The sequence below is a fragment of the Eschscholzia californica genome, unplaced genomic scaffold (genome assembly GCF_041429995.1).
Source record: "Eschscholzia californica isolate CP2 unplaced genomic scaffold, dmEscCali1.0.p SCAF_4, whole genome shotgun sequence".
Lineage (NCBI taxonomy): Eukaryota > Viridiplantae > Streptophyta > Magnoliopsida > Ranunculales > Papaveraceae > Eschscholzia > Eschscholzia californica.
In genome coordinates, this window is record NW_028238461.1 from 22,590,907 (window position 1) to 22,610,334 (window position 19,428).

The 19,428-nt window shown below is 38.6% G+C and overlaps 1 protein-coding gene across 1 annotated transcript; it reads right to left on the minus strand.

Annotated features, from left to right (window-relative positions):
• Positions 1-3,338: 3,338 nt before the first annotated feature.
• LOC147543700 (NDR1/HIN1-like protein 13) lies at positions 3,339-4,663 on the minus strand. Its single transcript, XM_086637951.1, has one exon. It carries the CDS (start codon positions 4,332-4,334, stop codon positions 3,525-3,527), a length of 810 nt encoding a protein of 269 aa, XP_086494077.1. The 5' UTR covers positions 4,335-4,663; the 3' UTR covers positions 3,339-3,524.
• Between the last annotated feature and the right edge of the window lie 14,765 nt (positions 4,664-19,428).

A 19,428-nucleotide genomic window follows, 5' to 3' on the forward strand; every position in this document is an offset into this window, starting at 1 on the left:
TGCTTCCCCTATCTATGTCTATCGATCTCTCGATGTTTCTCTCTCAGTCTTTCATTGTTTCTTGTTTGATCTCTCATTGTTTTTCTCTCCCTCTCACACACAGACACTGTTCCGACGAAGGAAGTGTTCCCTTCGCCAGAACCAGATCTCGAGGAGGATTTTTGGCGAAACTCTTCGAGTATTTCGTGGCCACTAAACATTTCACGGACACAAAATGTTATGTGACCCTGACCATTTCGTGGTTGCAAAACATTTCGTGGATGCAAACCGTTTCGTGGCTGCAAAATGTTTCGTGACTACAAAACATTTCGTGGCCACGAACTCTGTGATCTCCACAGAGAGATCTATACATACTGCAAGAGAGAGAGGACGAGATAGAGGCTGCGAGCAAGAGAGATAAAGACTGCGAGAAAAAAAACTAATCTACAGAGAGATATGTCTACAACAAGAGAGAGATGAGAGTGATCCAAAATAAAAGAGAGTATGAGAGTGATCTACAATGAAAGAGAGAGATCTAGAGTGATAACGACAAAGAGATAGTCAATGAGAGTGAAAAAGATGGTAAGAGAGAGTGAAAGAGATGGTGTGAGAGAGAGAGAGAGAGAGAGAAGATGAAGATTAGGGGGCGATGTTTAATCAAGTCAATTTTTGGATTAAAAGAAGAATATGCCCTCTAAAATAATTTTTATTGACTAATTCTTTATTCCCCAGAGAATTTTCTTTATTCCCCAAAGCCACGACTAGGGTTGGGAATTTGGTCCGAAAACCCGGATCCGCCCGCGTCCGCCCACGTCCGCAAAGGACCGGGACCGCCCGTGACCGAATCGGGCAAGACCCGTCCGACCGAGAAGGCTTTAGCGGACGGTCATGGACAAAAGGGCCTACCAGGAGGTCCGCCCGTGACCGACCGCTTAAGTGAAGGTCCGTCCGCCCGTCCGGATTACCCGCCTCTAGCCCGAAAGATTACTGACCCTTAGATTTCTTAGGGTTATATTTGAGCCTTTAGATTTGCAAGTGACTTATATATAAATACAAAACAAAACCTAAAATTATTTTACCCTTCTCCAGGCCACTTCTCTTCTCATTCCCAAATTCTCAACCCCTCAATGTAGGTATGACTGCTGAGACACATGTTTGAAGAACCCTAAATCTCTAACCTTTAGTCTCCAACTTTTCACCTTATCTTCAAGATTTCAACCCTCAAGGCTTCAACCGTTCGATCAACTCGGTAAGATATACTCATCTTCTCTTTCTTTTTGTTCGATCTACTCATCTTCTTCATCTTTTTGTTTGATCTACTCATCTTCTCTTTTTTCAGTTCAATCTATTCATTTTTTTTTTCGATCCACTCATCTTCAATCTAAACTCGAGAAGAGATTTTCTTCTCTGTTTGTTTTTATTTTAACTTTGAATCTTTATTATTTTATCTGTTTAAATCATTATTATTATTTTGTTCAAGTCATTCTTACTTGATTTCTTTTTTTGTTTTTCAGGATACAACAACATTACTGTCATTATCTTATGCAACATACTGTCATTTTTATGACTTTCTTGATTTGAATATTAACTTTTGTAATTTTTGAATTCATTTAGAGATTAAGTTCTAATCTTATAACTATAATTATGTAAATTTGTTACTTTAGTAAATTTTGAATTTTGGCGTTTGTTTAGGTATTTTAACACTATACCCGACGCCCGACCGACCGGTGCCCGGCATGTCCGATTGGATAAAACGGACACGGGCAGACATTTTGAGGAAAAAATTCCGGTTAGTCCGTCCGTTTAGTCCGCCAGCCCGAGTGGTCATCGCGGAGTTTTGTCCGTTCCGCCCTGACCGGGAGCAAGTCTGCCCGCGGACTGCCCGTCCGAACCGATTCCCAACCATTAACAAAGGGCAGCGTTTTGGGGAATCAAAATAGTTTGCGGGATGTGAAGACTTTGTCAAAAACTGGTCAACTTTAGTTAACCAGTATGTTTCTAATTATTAGGAGAAAAACAAATTTGTTGACCATTTCTTCTCCATTCTAGCAAGGATTGTCGGAATGCGGCCACCACCATCATCACCAAAATCTGGCCACCACCATCATCATTTGCATCTTTCTTTCTCTCCCTCTCTCTCTTTATCGCTCTCACTATGTCTCGTTATCTCTCATTGTATCTCGGTTTCTCCGATCACCAAACCCTAATACTCGGTCTCACTCTCATTCTCCCTAAACTCCCTCTCTCGCAGTTTCAGAATTCGTGGTCGGTTGGCCCACGAACCATTTCGTGGGTCGACTGTCCACGAAAACGGTCGACCACGAAACCCTCGAGGAGGGTTAGGCGAAACCTTTTTCGAGGTCTTGGTCCGGCGAAGGAAAAGCTTTCCTTCGCGGAAACTGTGTATGAGAGAGAGAAAAAGATTGTAAGAGAGAGAGAGACAGAGAGAGAGAGAGAGGGAGACTGTGAGATTGATAGAGACAAACTATAAGAGAGAGATGGAGTGAGGAGAGGAGGAAGAAATAAAAGGAGAAAATGGTTTTGGTGGTTGTGGCCGGAGGTGGTGGCCAGAGTTGAAAATGATGAAGAAGGAGAAGAAGAGGAAGAAGAAATGTTTTGTTTCCCTCAAAATCTCCAAAATTTCACATCTTCCCTTTAAAATTTTCCACCCTGAAAACTATTTTGATTTCCCCAAAGCGCTGACCGTTATTTTCATTTTCACTATCACTTCTGATCATCGTCACCACCTCCAACCAAGATCAACACCCCCGACTATCAATATTTTCTTTCTCTGTCTCTCTCGTTTTTCTTTATCTCTTTTCTTCTCCTCTCATTTTCTTCTATCTTTCTTTTAGTTCTTTCCCTTATTGTTTTTGCAAAGAGAACGAATTCTCTCATTGAAATTTCATTCGTCCGAAAAGGGAATCAAAACACTTTCCACAGTTTTCTTTCGTTTAAGATCGAACGTAGTGTTGGCGAAAGAATTATTGCCAATCAAAGAGCGGTCGTGAAGATGAATATTAAAAGGTAAAGTAAAATTGATCCAAAGTCTTCCTACCCCAACCAAAACTACATCCCCAAACCACCCACCCATAACAAAATATTACAAACATAAAAGCTGCCTCAGCAGCTACTAAATAAACAGCTGTTCTTCATCAAAAAAAAAAAATAAACAGCTGTTTTCTTTTTCTTTATTAAGTTGACAATTCATTACTGATAATGGAGCGGCTTAACGGCTCAATTTCGAGGTAATTCATTCTTAATCATCATTATAAAAGAAAAATACTAATTAATAAATAGCATCAACTTTAAACACCATTAAGGCAACTTCAAAAAAGAGATTAAAAAAGAAAGGGGAATTAGCCTTAAAAATAAATTTAATTTATATCAAATTTCCCATCTCAGAGTTTTTCATTCAATAAATTTACAATTAAAAGAACAAATTAACACAAAATAAATATAAAATCAGAATAAAATTCATAAACTATTGAAAAAAAAAAGTGAGAAAAAAAAAACTAGAACAGAGGAATTTATTGATATTGAGATCAGAAAGTCCATTTCCAGATCTTGATCTTCAAATCAACCTTACATTTAGGAGTATGAGATGAATCAGAAAATGCCCAAGTAGTTAAATTTGATTTTCCACTTGGTGGAACTTGAACAGCTCTGATTTGATCACAATTGATTTCAATTCCAGCTTTTTTAGTCTTGAATCCACCCATCTTTACTTGAACTTCAGTACTCAATTGAATCTTTAATGGTAACCCAGATTTCTTCTTCAGATCTGATTTCAATAAATTTGAAGTAGCAGGATCTATGGCAACTTGATTTGTTGGGTTTTTAATTGAAACTTTAAGAAGAGTAACATTCTTAGTTTCATGAGTAAAAGAAGGAATTGATCCATCTCCAATATCAATTCCATCAGAAAAAACAGAAATATTGATAGGATTATAGTAAAAGATCAAATCTTTGTTAGGGTTTTTAGCTGAAATTGTGAGATCAATTTTGGAATTGAGATTAGAAGTACCATCTTTTGATGTAGTAATGTTGAATTGAGAGATTTGAAGACTGTAGAGAGAGAAAGTTGGTCGTTTTGGTTGGTAGATTGAGTAAACAACAGCACCAGCAATGGCAGCTAAGACTAGTACAAGAATTATGATTAAAAGAGTCCAGCAGAAGCAACAGCAACAACTCAAGCGGCGGCGCTTTGGTTGAGGACGGTACATTGGACGGGCGGCGCCGTACATCTGAGATTTGACTGGTGGGAATGCTGGGTTAGTGTTGCCATTGCCGTTTAGGGTTTGGCCAGGTGGGTTTGAGAGTGGTTTTGAGGATGGGTAGATCCTCTCTGCCATTTGTTTGGGGTTTTCTTTCTTTTTTTTAGGGTTTCAATGGGATGAAGAAAATGGACAAGATTTATACACACAGACAGAGAGAAACTAGAGAGAGAGAGAGAGAAGAGATGTAGTTTGTAATTGGGGATCTGTGATGAGTCTCTTTCTCTCTCTAGAAAGTGTTTAAGAGAACTAAAGAAAAGATGATTACAAATATGATATTAATAAATAAACAACTCATTTCCTATACATAATTGGGTGTTGAAGACATGGGACCCATGATTATTTGAGATGATCAAGATTGATGGAGAGTCATTGATTTGGAATATATTTGATACTTTACTAATCAATGATTTGGAGGAGATTAGGGCATGTAAAAGAGGTAATATTGTTGGAACACTTTTGTGAAGTTAGTGCGAAGAGGGAAGAGAGAGTAGTTGTCAAAGAGGTAATTTTTTTTTTGATGAAAGAAAGAGGTAATTTTGTTGAACACTTTTATGAAGTTAGTGTAAACAGGGAAGAGGATAGTTGGGACTTGGGCACCCCTCTTAAGCCTTTGGAATCAATTTCTCTAGAAGCAGTTTATGTAAATTAGGAAAATCCTTAGGGAAATCTAAAATCTAAGGGGCTAAAACGACGAAAACTCAATTTTTTTACTCACTTTTGACATTTTTATATGACCACTGTTTTGGGAAAGCACTAAAGTTTTCGGAGAAGACGGTGGAAAACAAAAAAAGTTAAACCAAACACCCTTTTAATGTCGCAGGAAAAAAGTCGCCGGCCGGATGTTGCCGGCAACTTCATCATCTTCTATCTTTTCTCTCTTCTCCCTCTCTTCTCTCTTTCTTCTCTCTCTTCTCTTGCTCTCTCTTTCTTCTCAATGTCTCCGCGCGAAGGAGAGGAGCCCCTTCGCCGAAGCTCGTCTGGTTTGAAGAACTAACCAGATCTGGTCTGGTTTGAGGAACTAATCAGATCTGGTCTGGTTTGAAGAACAAACCAGACTCGTCTGGTTTCCAGACGAAACCAGATCACCAGGCCTTTTATATTAGTTTACCTTTTTTTTACTACGATCACTACTCCAATATGCATGAAGGTGCTACCAAATTATACTTTTATCTTGTCAAATGGTTAATGAGGGTTGAGAATTCTTAATTAGGTTAATTCTATTTTAGCTCCCAATTTATGGCCAACTAACCGTTTTGCCCTCCGTAAGTGTCCTACAGTTCGATTTGGTCTCAAAAGACCAAAATAATTTCAACTTTTTTCGGAAACACCCTTTGGGGGTCAAAATAGAATTAATTCTATTTTTTTTAAACACAAAGCCACCTCGTCTCCTCTTATTTCTTCAACTTCATCAATTTATTACATCTCACTTCCATGTGATATGACCATCTCATCATCTTCTCCGATGAAGGTCGTCGGTCGGTCAATTTTTTCAGCGACCTTCAAACATAAAAAAAATTCTTCATTCTTTCTCTCTCGTCTTTTTTCTTCTTCTTCTTCTTTCAATCTCTTCTTCTTTTTCTTCTTCATCTCACTTCTCCTTCTTTATTCTCTCTCTACCTACTGTCTGGCAAATGGGAGGATCCCTTTGCCAGACGTCTGGTTTCCAGACCTTTACTGACTAGAAACCAGACTTTGAAGCCTGGAAAACAAACCGTGAAGGTCTGTTTTCCAGACCTTCGTCTGGATCTGGAACTCTAGACGAAGGTATAGGTCTTCAAAGTCTGGTCTCTAGACCGTGAAGGTTTTGAAACCAGACATCCGACGAAGGGGATCCTACCCCCCCTTCGCTAGGTAATAGGTAGAGAGAGAAAGTAACAAAAGAGAAGCAAGTAGAAGAAGAAGAAGGAGAGAGTGGAAGAAGAAGAAAGAGAAAGAGAAAGAAAGATTTTTTTTTTGAGGTGGCTAGAAAAATTGACCGGCCGACGACATTTATAGAGGAGATGATGAGATGACTATATGACATGGATGTGAAATGAAATAAATTGATGAAGTGGAGGAAGTAAGAGGAGGTGAGGTGCCCTTGTGTTTCCAGAAAAAGTTGGAATTTTTTGGCCCTCAGGGGATAAATCGAACTGATGGACACTTATGGGGGCCAAAACAATGTGTTGGTCACAAATTGGTGGCCCAAACGTAAGGCTTCTTAATTAGGCGATAAAGAAATTAAATTTAAAACTCCTTATTCTCCCAATTTGCGATTAATCATCAAAATGTTTTTAACAACCATGAAGTGAAACAGCTTAAATTTTTCTTACCCGATGATTTACGGGGTTAGATCGTCATCTTTCTGAAGAATATCCAGGACTTGCATTCAACATAAATTTCTCCACACATTAAGGAAATACCTAGGACCCAGAATTTTACAAATTTCTAAACTCAAAGTTTACTATAACAACAAATTCATTTCGTTTTTGCATATCGTCCAATACTTTTGTTTAAGGGGTTTTAGCTATTTGAGTCAGATATAATTAAGTACGAAAAAGCAACAAACATTTCATTATTACTATTTAGGTCAAATTATTTATATATCCTAAACTACCTTTTCGAGTAACTTTTTTTTTAATGTATATATATATATATATATATATATATATATATATATATCTCATTAGATTACGGTGTTCGGTAAAACTTATAAATTTAGAAAGAATTTTACGAAAGAAAAAATATATAGAAAAATGGTTCTTTTCATTATTCTTCTAATTTTTGTTCTTGCAAATTGAATTGCAAATTTTGCAAACTAGGTTAGCAAATCTCGCAATTCGATTTGCAAATGCAAAACAGAATTTGTAAACAACAAGTTCAGTTTGCATACTGAAAATGGGCTAGAAAATCTTGAAAATTGTGTTTGCAGAAGGTCGCAAACAAGGTTCGCGAAATCCACAAAAGTAGTTTGTAAATGCGAGCAAATCCAACTTTTGCCCTTTTTTTTGGGTTGCGGCTTTGGGGCATAATGAATAATCTCCCCAGAATAAATTCTCAAAGGAATCCATGTTTTTTTGTACATTTTCGGGGGCATATTATTTTTTTACCAAAAAATTAACTTGATCAAACATTGCTCCTAATCTTCATCTTCTTTATCACCGCCACAACTTCCCACGACCACCATTGTCACCTCTTATCTCTCCTCTCTCATTCACTGTTACCCTCTCTCGGTCTCTCCTTCTCTCCCTCACTGTCTCTCTATATTGCTCTCACTATCTATGTTTCTTGATCTCTTACTGTTTCTCTCTCAATCTCTCATTGTTTCTTGATAGATCTCTCATTGTTTCTATCTCTCTCTCTCTCACAGAGAAAGTTTCGGCAAAGGTAAGTGTCTCCTTGTTGAAACCAAACATCGAGGAGAGTTTCGCCAGAAAACCTTCGAGGATATCGCCAGAAACCCCACAAAATATTTTGTGGCCCTGACCATTTCATGGCCACAAACTCTGTCATCTCCACAAACTGCACGAGAGAGAGGGAGATATAGAGACTGTGAGAAAGAGATGCAAGAGAGAGATAAAGAAAAAGAAAAACTAATCTACAGAGATATGTCTACATCGAGAGAGATGAGAGTGACATACAATCAAAGAGAGAGAACTATCTAAAGTGAGAGCGACAGAGAGATAGTTAGTGAAATCGAAAAAGATAGTGAGACAGAGAGAGAGAGATAATGTGAGATAGTGGGAGGAGAGAGATCGTAAGTAAGACAGTGGGGAAAGGAAAGATGAAGATTATGAAGGAGTTGAAGGATATGTCCTTCGACTAAGATGGCAATGCGAGCAATATGTCGGCTAGGACAATTGATGAAGAATATCATCAAGTCTGATTGATTTAGGGGTCGTTAGTGTTTAGCTAGAAATCAACTACGATCGTCGAATTACGAAATAATTCGCGGCTAACTTCGATCGGATCCTACATCGGGTTACACATAAGAATGGGTATTTAATCGGATGATATGACTAGTGGGAGTGTGATATAACATTGGGAATGCCCCATAAACATATCTTACAGGCCTAAATAGAATTTGGGCAAAAGATAGCAAAAGGCCCGAAATAAGGGTTTTGGGCCTAGGCCGGGTCGGGTACTTCCGGGACTCGGATTGGGCTGAATTTTGGAGGGTGAGTTGCTGACATACCCAGTAGTATGCACGCAAAATTTCGTGGTGTTTGGACACCTCCTCCTTAAGGAATTGAAAAAATATTATTAATTGCTATTTTCGACTATTTCCCTAAATCTAATTCTAAAGGGCGTTTTAGGAAACCTTTAAGGAGGTGTATTCTCACTAGGGTTCTATATAAACACTCTTAGGGAAGAGAATAAAGTGTGGAATTTCTCTCTAAGCTTTCTTACTCTACCACATCAAGTAGAGAGGAGAAAGTGAGTTAATTCCCACGCTATCTTCTAGTCAAGCAAGAAAAGGTCTTCTGATTATCAAACCACCATTGGAGTGCTAGCGAGTTTCAAGGAGGGAGATTAAATACACCGTTCGGTGTCCAAGTAGAGGAGCTACATTTGAAGCTCTTGGTCTTCTTTAATCTATTCAACTAGATCGAGGGAAATAGCGATTAAGGTAATCTACTATATTCCTATTAGTTAATTACTAGTTTTGCATGATGATCTTGGGGATACTAGTGTTAGACATTATATGTCGTTATCCGCTATAAACACTAGTATAAGGGTATAATTCCCTTCAGTGGCGTCAGAGCCTCTTGCAGTTAACTAGTTTTTGCTAAGAACCGAACTAATTGATATTTGATATACTTGATAGTTTAATAGATTGAGTTTATAAAAGTATATTAAAAGTGTTTTAAAAGTACTTCAAACTCACAATTTGATTACAATGAATATGATGCAACTAGTTTTTCAAATTAAAAGAATCAAAATTGATGATTGAAAGTGTTTCAAAACATTGAATTTCATTGATTTTGAATTGGTTTTCAAAATTGTTCTTGAAAAAGTTTCAAAAACCTAGAATTTTGATCCAAAATTGGTTGATTAAAAGAATTGTTTTTAAGTTTTAGGAAACTCCCAAAAAAACAAAAATTTGGAACTTTTAGAAGTATTCTAAAAAGAATTGTTTTTGAGTTTTAAGAAATTCCCAAAAACAAAGTTTGGAAATTTTAAAAGTTTTGAGAAATTTTAGAAGTGTTGTAAAAGGGATTTCAAAATTTAGAAAGAGTTTAAAATTTGGAAAATAGCAAATAGAGATTTGCAAAAAAAAAAAAAAAATTTGGAAACTAGGGTTTTGGAAACCCTAGTGTCCGGCCTGGAAGCTGCTGGACGCGTCCAGAGCAGCTGTTGAGACGCGTCCAGGAGACGCGTCTAGCAACTGCAACCAGATTGCTACTGGACGCGTCTAGCAACTGCAACCAGATTGCTATTGGACGCGTCCAGAACAGCTGGGACGCGTCTTGGTCGCGTCTAGGACGCGACCACCAGCTGCGATGGAAGCATCTGGATGCGTCTTGGAGACGCGTCTAGAGCAACTTGGACGCGTCTAGGACGCGACCAGAAGCTGCACAAGTAGCTTCCTGGACGCGTCTGGGAGGTTCTAGGTGTCTCAGACTAGGTCCGAGACACCTAGTGCTGGTCCGGTCCAGCACCAGACGCATCTGGTACATGGACTAGCGTCCTGGCTCCGGCCAGGACGAGACCAAGCCTCGACCAGGACATGCCGGCCCTTTGGGCCGTGCTATGTCCGGACCTTGTCCGAGCCCTTTTGTGGGCTTGGGCCGGGACTTGTCTAGGACTTGTCCCAGGCTTATCCGATTCCAACCAAATAATTCCAAAATTAATCCGGGCCATCCAGAAGGCCAAAACTGATTTCTCTTTAAATTGATTTATGAAATCATTAAGAATCGACCAATATTTTTTCCGAAATTGACCCGGGCTTTCAAAACCCGAAACGGAGTTTTTCTTGAAGTTGATTTTAGAAATCATAAAAGATAAAACCGGAACGCACCATTAGTCGAATTCTTTGAATTTAGACTTAAGGTCCGTAATGTGACATGTAATGTCGACAAAAGTATCTCCCAAGCTAATCATGCATATATAATTCTTAGCCTTAATATATTATATGAATGCTTGTGATGTAAATGCGGGAAACTAGTATGACCATAGATTTGTTTCTATATTCTTGTTTTAAGCACGGATGGGTGCATATTTGCAATTAATTTTAATTTCAAGTTTATACGATCTGCGAATCGTTAAAGTCTTGTAATTAGAGTTTAGGGTCTATGAGTCCATTGAAGAAACTCAAGGAAGGAATCCAAAGGCGAGTGGGAGAAATCAATGGAGGTTCAAATATGGAGATCTAGACGAACCAAAAGGCGAAACAAGAAGCAAACCAAAGGAGATTAGATCTTCTAGGTTAGGGGCCATACTAGGATCCATGCCTGCTTGATTGATTTTCTCGCGCGCATTTACTTACTTATTTACGCTTTATGTCGTGGATGTTAGTTAGGCTAAATAGTTCACTATAACAAACGCCAGACTAGCGTAAAAGTCCCCAATACGTAATCTTGAGTAATCGTCTATCCAGATTAAGACACTCGTTGCGCCCTTGTTCGAGGAAGGTGGGTCGGCCTTCGCAGAGTACCTCCTCTACCTTAGGACAATGCGGGTAGGTCTATAGAAGATGCCTACACGTCTAAATGGTTCTACTCAACGAGATCAGCAAGAGAGTCTTGGATACTCGAGGCAAAAGGATAGATTAGTCATTCATCAATGAAATCTATCAACCAAGAGTCATAAGGTATGATCAGTGAAGTAGTTCACTCACCCGGAATGATGGAGTCAAAGGGTAGGGCCTTCGTCCGCTTTACTCCGAAGAACTGGGATCTTGGAATCACTTATTCAATCGGGGACGATTTTTATTGAATAATGTGGGAAAACTAAGTTTTCCAAAATGATAACGAGTTTTAAAACTTTGCCATTTCTTTTATGTAGTTTAAAGATGACAAAAGATATTTTCAACTTCCGCTCACTTCTCGACAAGGAGAAGCTGAATGAGCACAACTTGCTCGACTGGGAGAGGAACCTGGGAATAGTTCTCAGGATGGAAGGCAAGCAACATGTACTAGAAACTCCAATTCCTGTATTGGATGATACTTCGACTAAAGAAGAGATAGATGAAGAAAGGAGTGTGCGGAAAAAGGTAGAACCTGTAACTTGCTTAATGCTAGCAACCATGGAACCGATTCTGCAAGAGCAGTTCATAGACATGGATGCTTACTCCATGATGCGACAACTTCGGGAAATGTTCCAGAAACAGTCGAGTTTGGAGAGGTTTGAAACCTCTAAAGCAATTATGGACATGCGCCTTGAAAAGGGAAAACCAGTTGGCCCTCATGTTCGTCAAATAATCATGCTCATGGGCAAGCTGGCTAAACTAGGTTTTCCTTATAGTCAACAGACGGCTACCGACACTATCCTTCACTCCCTCCATAGTGGTTTTAATCAGTTTAAGATGAACTACAACATGAATGGATGGGATAAAACGTTGGAGGAACTTCATTCTATGCTTCTAATAGCCGAAAAGGGCGTCGCTATAGTAGAGACTAAGAAGGACGTTCTTATGGTACAAAAGGACAAAAGGTTCAAGAAAGGTGGAAAACAGAAGAAGAAACCCGCGTCAAAAGGAAAAGGCAAACGGGTTGCCAAACCTAAAGACAAAGGTCCTCCTCCTGACACCAAATGTTTCTACTGTGATGGCAAGGGCCACTGGAAAAGAAACTGCCCTAAGTTCTTGGAGGTCAAGAAGAAGGGAACAGTGGCTTCAAATTCAGGTATAAACAGTTAACTTATCAAATATTGTAAAATTCCCAAACTTTGGTATATGATACCTAAAATTGCCCTATCATTGTGAATGTACAGGTGCAGCTGGGAACTGAGTATTTGGCTAAGGAAGACAAGATCCAAGAGGGACCAGAAGCCTCGACTGCTAAGGATGCTGAAAGGAATCGAAGTCTACTTTAGGCACTAATCTAGATTAAGCGTTTTTCTAGTTTTTAACATCATCTCTGTACTAAGTATTATGGAGAATCAATAAAGAACTTCATTTCTAAATTGAGATGTTATTAAAAGTGCTAAATTAAACAATCTATACCTATGGATTCTAAACTTGGTTAAACACCTACAAGATAGGTTCAAATAACCAAAACATGAATCAACTGACAAGAAAGAAAGTCTTGAGTCAGAAACAGAGATTGATCTTCAAACGTACTTCTAACCTATCCATATTTGGAGTGTCCATAAGGATTAAGATGAAGAACAAGAATCAAACTCTATCCTCCAAAATCCACTAGTCTAGACATAGCTTCCCACAAAACTACCAAAATTCCGTCTAAAGCTAAAACTTGTAAAAAGCGTTACAAAACTAGCTAATATCTGACGCAATTTCTTTTTGAAAGAAATTTGGGCTTCTTCCACAACCAATCAAGAGAACAAAGTGTTCGTTGCTCATGATAGTATTCTTCTAGTAATTAGCACACCTAGTAGTCTGAGAGAAAAGTACTAATTATTACAAGAATAAGTGGGAGAAAAGTACAAGTCGATTTAATTTGATCATGAGAAAAATCATGAAGAATCATGAAGAACAATCATGAAACTTGTACAAGACGATTAAATTCGACCAAGAGCAACAAACTACGGCTCCTCGGAAAAGGAAAGGTTAAAGATATGATCTTATAAACCCACCGCACAAAAGCGAATGTCATTCGCAGGAGAACTCTCAAAGCAAGTGAAAGTGTCTCTAAAGGAATATCTCAAAGTAGTTGAGAAAATTCCAAGCTGTTGTTCAAAAGCCCTAAAAGGTCAAAAGTAAAATCTCAAAGACTCAGAAAATAAAGGTTATTTCTGAAGAGATAAAAGATCTGCGCAGAAATGGAAACTGACTCTAGATTTTGGCTAGAAGCCAAAATCATCATGGAATCCATATCTCGTCAAGACATGAAGCTTGATAATTTAAGTCAACGGAAGACCTAAATTGGTTTTTCAAAGTAGAAAACTGAGAAGGATGGAAACATTCATGTTTCCCGAAACTAGACAAGGAGAATAAGATTCTTCCAATCAAGTTATGTCCATAGGCATGCTTCAGAAATCCATCGACGGATTAAAATCACACAAGAGTTAGAATCTTCGATTCAAAGAAGCTTGATTCCTGAGGAATGAAGAAAAATCTTGAATCACGAGTTTCAAGAAGGTAAGTGGGAGAAACAAACCTTCCGGGTCCGTATGGAGAGTACATACAAAAAATTGAGTACGACATAAGATGTTGTGTAACAGTGAACACACTGACCCAATAAAAGGACCACACACAAGGATGAAATGCCATTTTGGGCATCTGAAGATCTATAAGCATAGATCAAAAAGATGATAGGATTAGAGAGACTCAGTACGCTGAGATGCTTGAGATCCGAAACAGAAAATCTAAGACTCGGAAAAGTCTAAAAGAATTTCGACCCAAAACTCATGACAAAGAGCGTTGCCAAATCGGAGTTTGAAAAGACACCGATGAGCAAGCACGCATGAGAGAGACGTGTATGTTTGAAAACATAAAGTCAAGTCATGTTGAACGTGATTAGCATTTAGACATCCAATTCAGATCGGAAACCCGAAACACTACTGAAACATCCTAGAAGGCTAAAGGATGAAAGTAGTACAAATAGTCATCGTAGCAAACTTCCAGACATGGAAGGAAAGTAGGCTTAAAAGTGTTTAAGCCGTAACCGTTGCAAATTCTACATAAGAAATTAAAAGCCTTAACTCTAGTAAAGATTACTAGATATTATCAAGGTTGAAGATAACAATCTTCAAATTAATTGATAATAACCAAAGTTTAAAACCGACTACCACGGTAGTCAAACTAAACTGTCACCTAAGACATAGTATGAGATTCATACATAGTCTAAGGCATGAGGTAAATTTAGAATAAACCTTCACAAGTAAAACTGAGTGGGTAAAAAGAGTTTTACGGAAGAGGCTCAGATTTACAACTCTCATTATCAGAAATAATAGAGTTATTTCACAAGTCGTCTAAATTTGGTTTAGTGTTTAAACGACAGTCCATTGATGATAAAACATTCCGAATAGGTTTGTCACATACGTGATCTGATGAATGAAACCCTATTAAGTGAACTTGGAATATTTATTGTCAAGTCCCTAGTCCAGGTCATTGCATGGACAACAATGACTCATGAAGACTAGTACGGGAGTCGATGGGATAGCGCAGTTTCATGGACTATAGGAATAGTGTATTCGATTCGACTACGTGGGTGTGTAAAAGGTTTATACACTGGATAACCCTCTAATGAGAAGTACATCACTCTTGATGAACGCCAAATACTTCTCAAAAGACAAGATTTGAGAGATTCCTCAAAACATGAGTGCTCCACTCATCTTATGTAATGAATGTCCGACTTTGGTTTCGTCAAACACCGCGCCGTAAAAGGAGGCTATAAAGACAGATACTGGGAAGGACAGGATAGACATGAAGTTAAGAGGGAGCACAAAAATGGATTGTGTCATCCTAATCACATTAGGTCAAAAGTGTCTCAAGGCCACTTGATGAGTGACAACTGAAAATGCGTGGCCGCGCTCAAACGGATTAAGAATTAATCGTTTGTCTTTTATAGTTGTACTCGGAGATCAAGAAAGTATGAATGATGTGACGTATCAGATGGGATACTAAATTGACACGGAATCGAGGCATTGCACTTGTTCTAAGTCCAAGTGGGAGTCTGAAGGAGTTGAAGGAGATGTCCTTCGACCAAGATGGCAATGCGAGCAATATGTCGGCTAGGACAATTTATGAAGAATATCATCAAGTCCGATTGATTTAGGGGTCGTAGTGTTTAGCTAGAAATCAACTACGATCGTCGAATTACGAAGTAATTCGCGGCTAACTTCGATCGGATCCTACATCGGGTTACACATAAGAATGGATATTTAATCGGATGATATGACTAGTGGAAGTGTGATATAACATTGGGAATGCCCCATAAACATATCTTACATGCCTAAATAGAATTTGGGCAAAAGATAGCAAAAGGCCCGAAATAAGGGTTTTGGGCCTAGGCCGGGTCGGGTACTTTCGGGACTCGGATTAGGCTGAATTTTGGAAGGTGAGTTTCTGACATACCCAGTAGTATGCACGCAAAATTTCGTGGTGTTTGGACACCTCCTCCTTAAGGAATTGAGAAAATATTATTAATTGCTATTTTCGACTATTTCCCTAAATCTAATTCTAAAGGGTGTGTTAGGAAACCTTTAAGGAGGTGTATTCTCATTAGGGTTCTATATAAACACTCTCAGGGAAGAGAATAAGGTGTGGAATTTCTCTCTAAGCTTTCTTACTCTACCACATCAAGTAGAGAGGAGAAAGTGAGTTAATTCCCACGCTATCTTCTAGTCAAGCAAGAAGAAGGTCTTCTTATTATCAAACCACCATTGGAGTGCTAGCGAGCTTTCAAGGAGGGAGATTAAATACACCGTTCGGTGTCCCAAGTAGAGGATCTACGTTTGAAGCTCTTGGTCTTCTTTAATCTATTCAACTAGCTCGAGGGAAATAGCAATTAAGGTAATCTACTATCTTCCTATTAGTTAATAACTAGTTTTGCATGATAATCTTGGGGATACTAGTGTTAGACATTAGATGTCGTTATCCACTATAAACACTAGTATAAGGGTATAATTCCCTTCAGATTAGGAGACAATGTTTGATCAAGTCAATTGTTAGATTAAAAGAAGAATGTGACATCTAAATCAATGTTTATTGACTAATTCTTTATGTCCAGTAAATTTTTCTTTATTCCCCAAAACTAAGACCTTTTTTGTTTCCTCAAACCCCCTACTACCATTTTCTCCACGCTGATAAAGTTCGTCAGACACTGTCATAGTCCGTGACCTTTTATATTTTTTTTTTCAGGTTTTTCTCTCTTGTCTCAACCTCTTCCTCCTCCATTCACTACGTCCTACCACCCTCTGTCTCTCTCTTTCTCTTGGATATGTCAAACCTTTTAGATCTTTCGATTCTTTACGGGACTAAAACCCTAAGTTGGAAATTACGATAGGAGAGAGAGTGAGCAGTGGTGGGCAGAGAAGAGAGTAGATGATGAGCAAGAAGAATTTTGTCGCCACCGAAAATTTGACAACATCCACAATTTCCTAAAAGGAAGAGTTAACATTGTGGAACTTGAGACCAACAATGGATGTCGTAGTCGATTCGAAAATACTTTAAAATTACTAAAAGTAGAAATCAGGAAAATTACATGTATAAAAAATTCACATAACATCATATTCTTTAAAAGTTAAACTTGGTGGCGTACTAGATATGTAAATCTATAAATCTAAGTTTGGGAAATGATAATCTGAGCTCCTTTAATTTGTGCTTTAAGATATAGATGTTTCTATTGACCCATTCAGTTGGAATTCATGACAACTAACAAATAAGTAGGTCTTTCAACAAAAAAAAAAAAAAAAAAAAAACAAATAAGTAGGTGTTTAAATAAAAAAAAATGTGTAGGTGTTTACATCACACACCTATAATGATTCCCTTCAAAGTGTGGTGTTTTAATTACTAATTTAATAAGTAAAAATAATCAATAAAGTGATTTGGTAGGAAGTTGTTGTTTTCTTTGACCTAGTGTGTAACATATAATTAGTAATTTAAAAACCCATGTAGTATGCTGCAGACTTTGTGTTCATCTCTTTTCTTCTAATTTGACTTGCTTATGTCTAGGGGTGCCTTTTGTTATGAAGTCTTCAACTTGAGAAATGGAGAGCCTATAGCAATGTTTGCCCAAGATGTTAGCATAACCATATCATTTTGAAGTGTCATAATTGCAATAAATCGCAATGAGCTATTATCTTTTTTTGGAAAAGTAATATAGTATCTGTGTCTCCAATCTGAGATTTAAAAGGTGAAAAATAACCTAATAAACACCCCAAACAAAGACTATTGACAGATTGAATAAATTATGGCGTGCTAGTATTATTTCCACGTAACTTATGAGGGGAAATAAAGTAAAATATAGCTGGCAGGTTTTTTTCTTTTGATTGTTGGTGATGGTGCAATTTCTCATGCATGTGGAACCAGACTTAATCGGTTGTCTTTTTTTTTTTATGAACAATACTTATCATTAATTAAGCAGTGTACCATCACAATACATATGAACTAAAAAGTGGGAACATTTGTCCAAGACTTAATCGGTTGTCTGTTGAACCAAAGGTTAATTTGGGGCAGTTTGGAGCAGAGTTATCTTTATGGGTTGTCGAAGCAGAGCTCTCTTTAAGGGTTGATTTGTGGCTTGTCGGGACAGGGCTTACTTTGTGCATGGCTAAGTGATGTGGTGTGAAATCACCACATTTATGTCACTTACTTTAGAGGAGTTAGTTCATTTTATGCTTCAAATCTAATAAGTTTTGTTTATATTCATGACAGGGTACAATAAAAGATATATGCAAGGAAATGAGCTATATAGACCCCTAGAAGCGTCAAGAGCGCTTAAAAGAAACTAAGAAGAGGTCCCTAAAGCCTAAGGAACAAAAATGAGGCAAAGAGAGAGAAAAGATCACGAAGGGTATTTTGGTCATTTTGTACCTAAGAGGGTCAAAAGAGAGTTTAAAAAGGTCTATGGAGTCTTAGGAGCATGATGGTCACCTTGGTGAAGACTAGAGATGAAAAGGAGAAAAAAATGAGCAAGTTAAGACATAAAGGGCAAAGTGGTTATTTTACAACTTTGGGTCAAGTTAGAGAGTCTATGGGTCAAGCTAAAGCTAATTGGAGTCTAAGAAGAAGTTAAAATAGCTTGAAGAAATCAAAATGAGTAGCTGACTACTAAGGAAGGGCAAAATGGTCTTTTGGTAAAAATAGAAATACAATACCCTAACTTGGTCTCTACACTTCATCTTCTACCTTGGAAAAGGGAGAGAGAGAGAGGAAAGAGAGGAGAAACTAGGATTTTGAGCTTAAAAAGAACAAGAGAGAGAGAAGGAAGGACTTGGCCGGACCTAGGAGCCTTTAGCCCGGGCAAAAACTCCACTGGTCCGGCCAAGCAAGGAGAAGCAAGGGCCAACGAGCTTGGAAGAAGGAGCAGCAGCTTGGGGGTCGCTTGGGCATTTCATCGGACAACTGGTGTGCATTGGAGCTCCGGCCAGAAGCTTCTTGAGCACGACCAGGCATAGGCCAAACTAATGGAGGCCGAGCTTAGCACGGGACGGAGCGTGCATAACACAAAATTCGCTCGAGCATTTCATCGAACACGTTTTATGTATTGGAAGTACGGTCCAGAAGCATTGGAAGCACGAGACGGAGCGCCCCAAGAGGCCGAGTTTGACACGAGATGGAGCACGGAAGCACCGAGTCCCACTGAGTCATTTCGTCGAACATCTGGTGCGCATTAGGAGCAGGGTCAGAAACGCGCTCAGCGCGGGACGAAGCGAGCTCAGCTCGGGACGAAGCGCGCTCAGCTCGGGACGGGACGTGCCATAACATGGGAATACAATTCTTTTAATATTTAATAGTAAATGATAAGCAAAAATGTCTTTACTCATGATACATGACTCCAAGCAAGTGGCAAATTTCATGTGAGCCTTTAAGGGCATTTGTACTTTCAAATGCTCGTCGTTCCGAGCGGGGGTAAGGTGTACACACTTGCTTCTTCCAAGATGTACGGTCATGGGAATATAATCTCTTTTATCTTATACGGTCATTGCCATTTACGGATTTGGCCTCCGAGAGCCTCTTCACAAACTTGGATTTCCTCTGAATGATGTCTCCTATCTCGAACATTATTTCATTAACTCTTGACGGCAGAAGCTACCTTACCTGTATGACAATCTCTGCTTTGGTCGAAGTTTACCTTTTTCTATTTCACTGATCTGTGCTTCGGATTTAAGTTTAATATATGGTAGATTACAAAGGCGTTTATGCAAGGTAGTCCTTTATGCTGAAGGTAAAGATATGCTGATAATTCCTCAAAAATTCTATCAACTCTTGCCTCACTGGTTGAGTTAGTGTATTGCCCACATAAGTGACCTCTCCCTTTGAGGATCTGCGATCTGTACTGGTACCATCGTGATTTTTATGACAGCTTTCTCCATCGTCTCTTGTGCTTCGCCTTCCACTAGC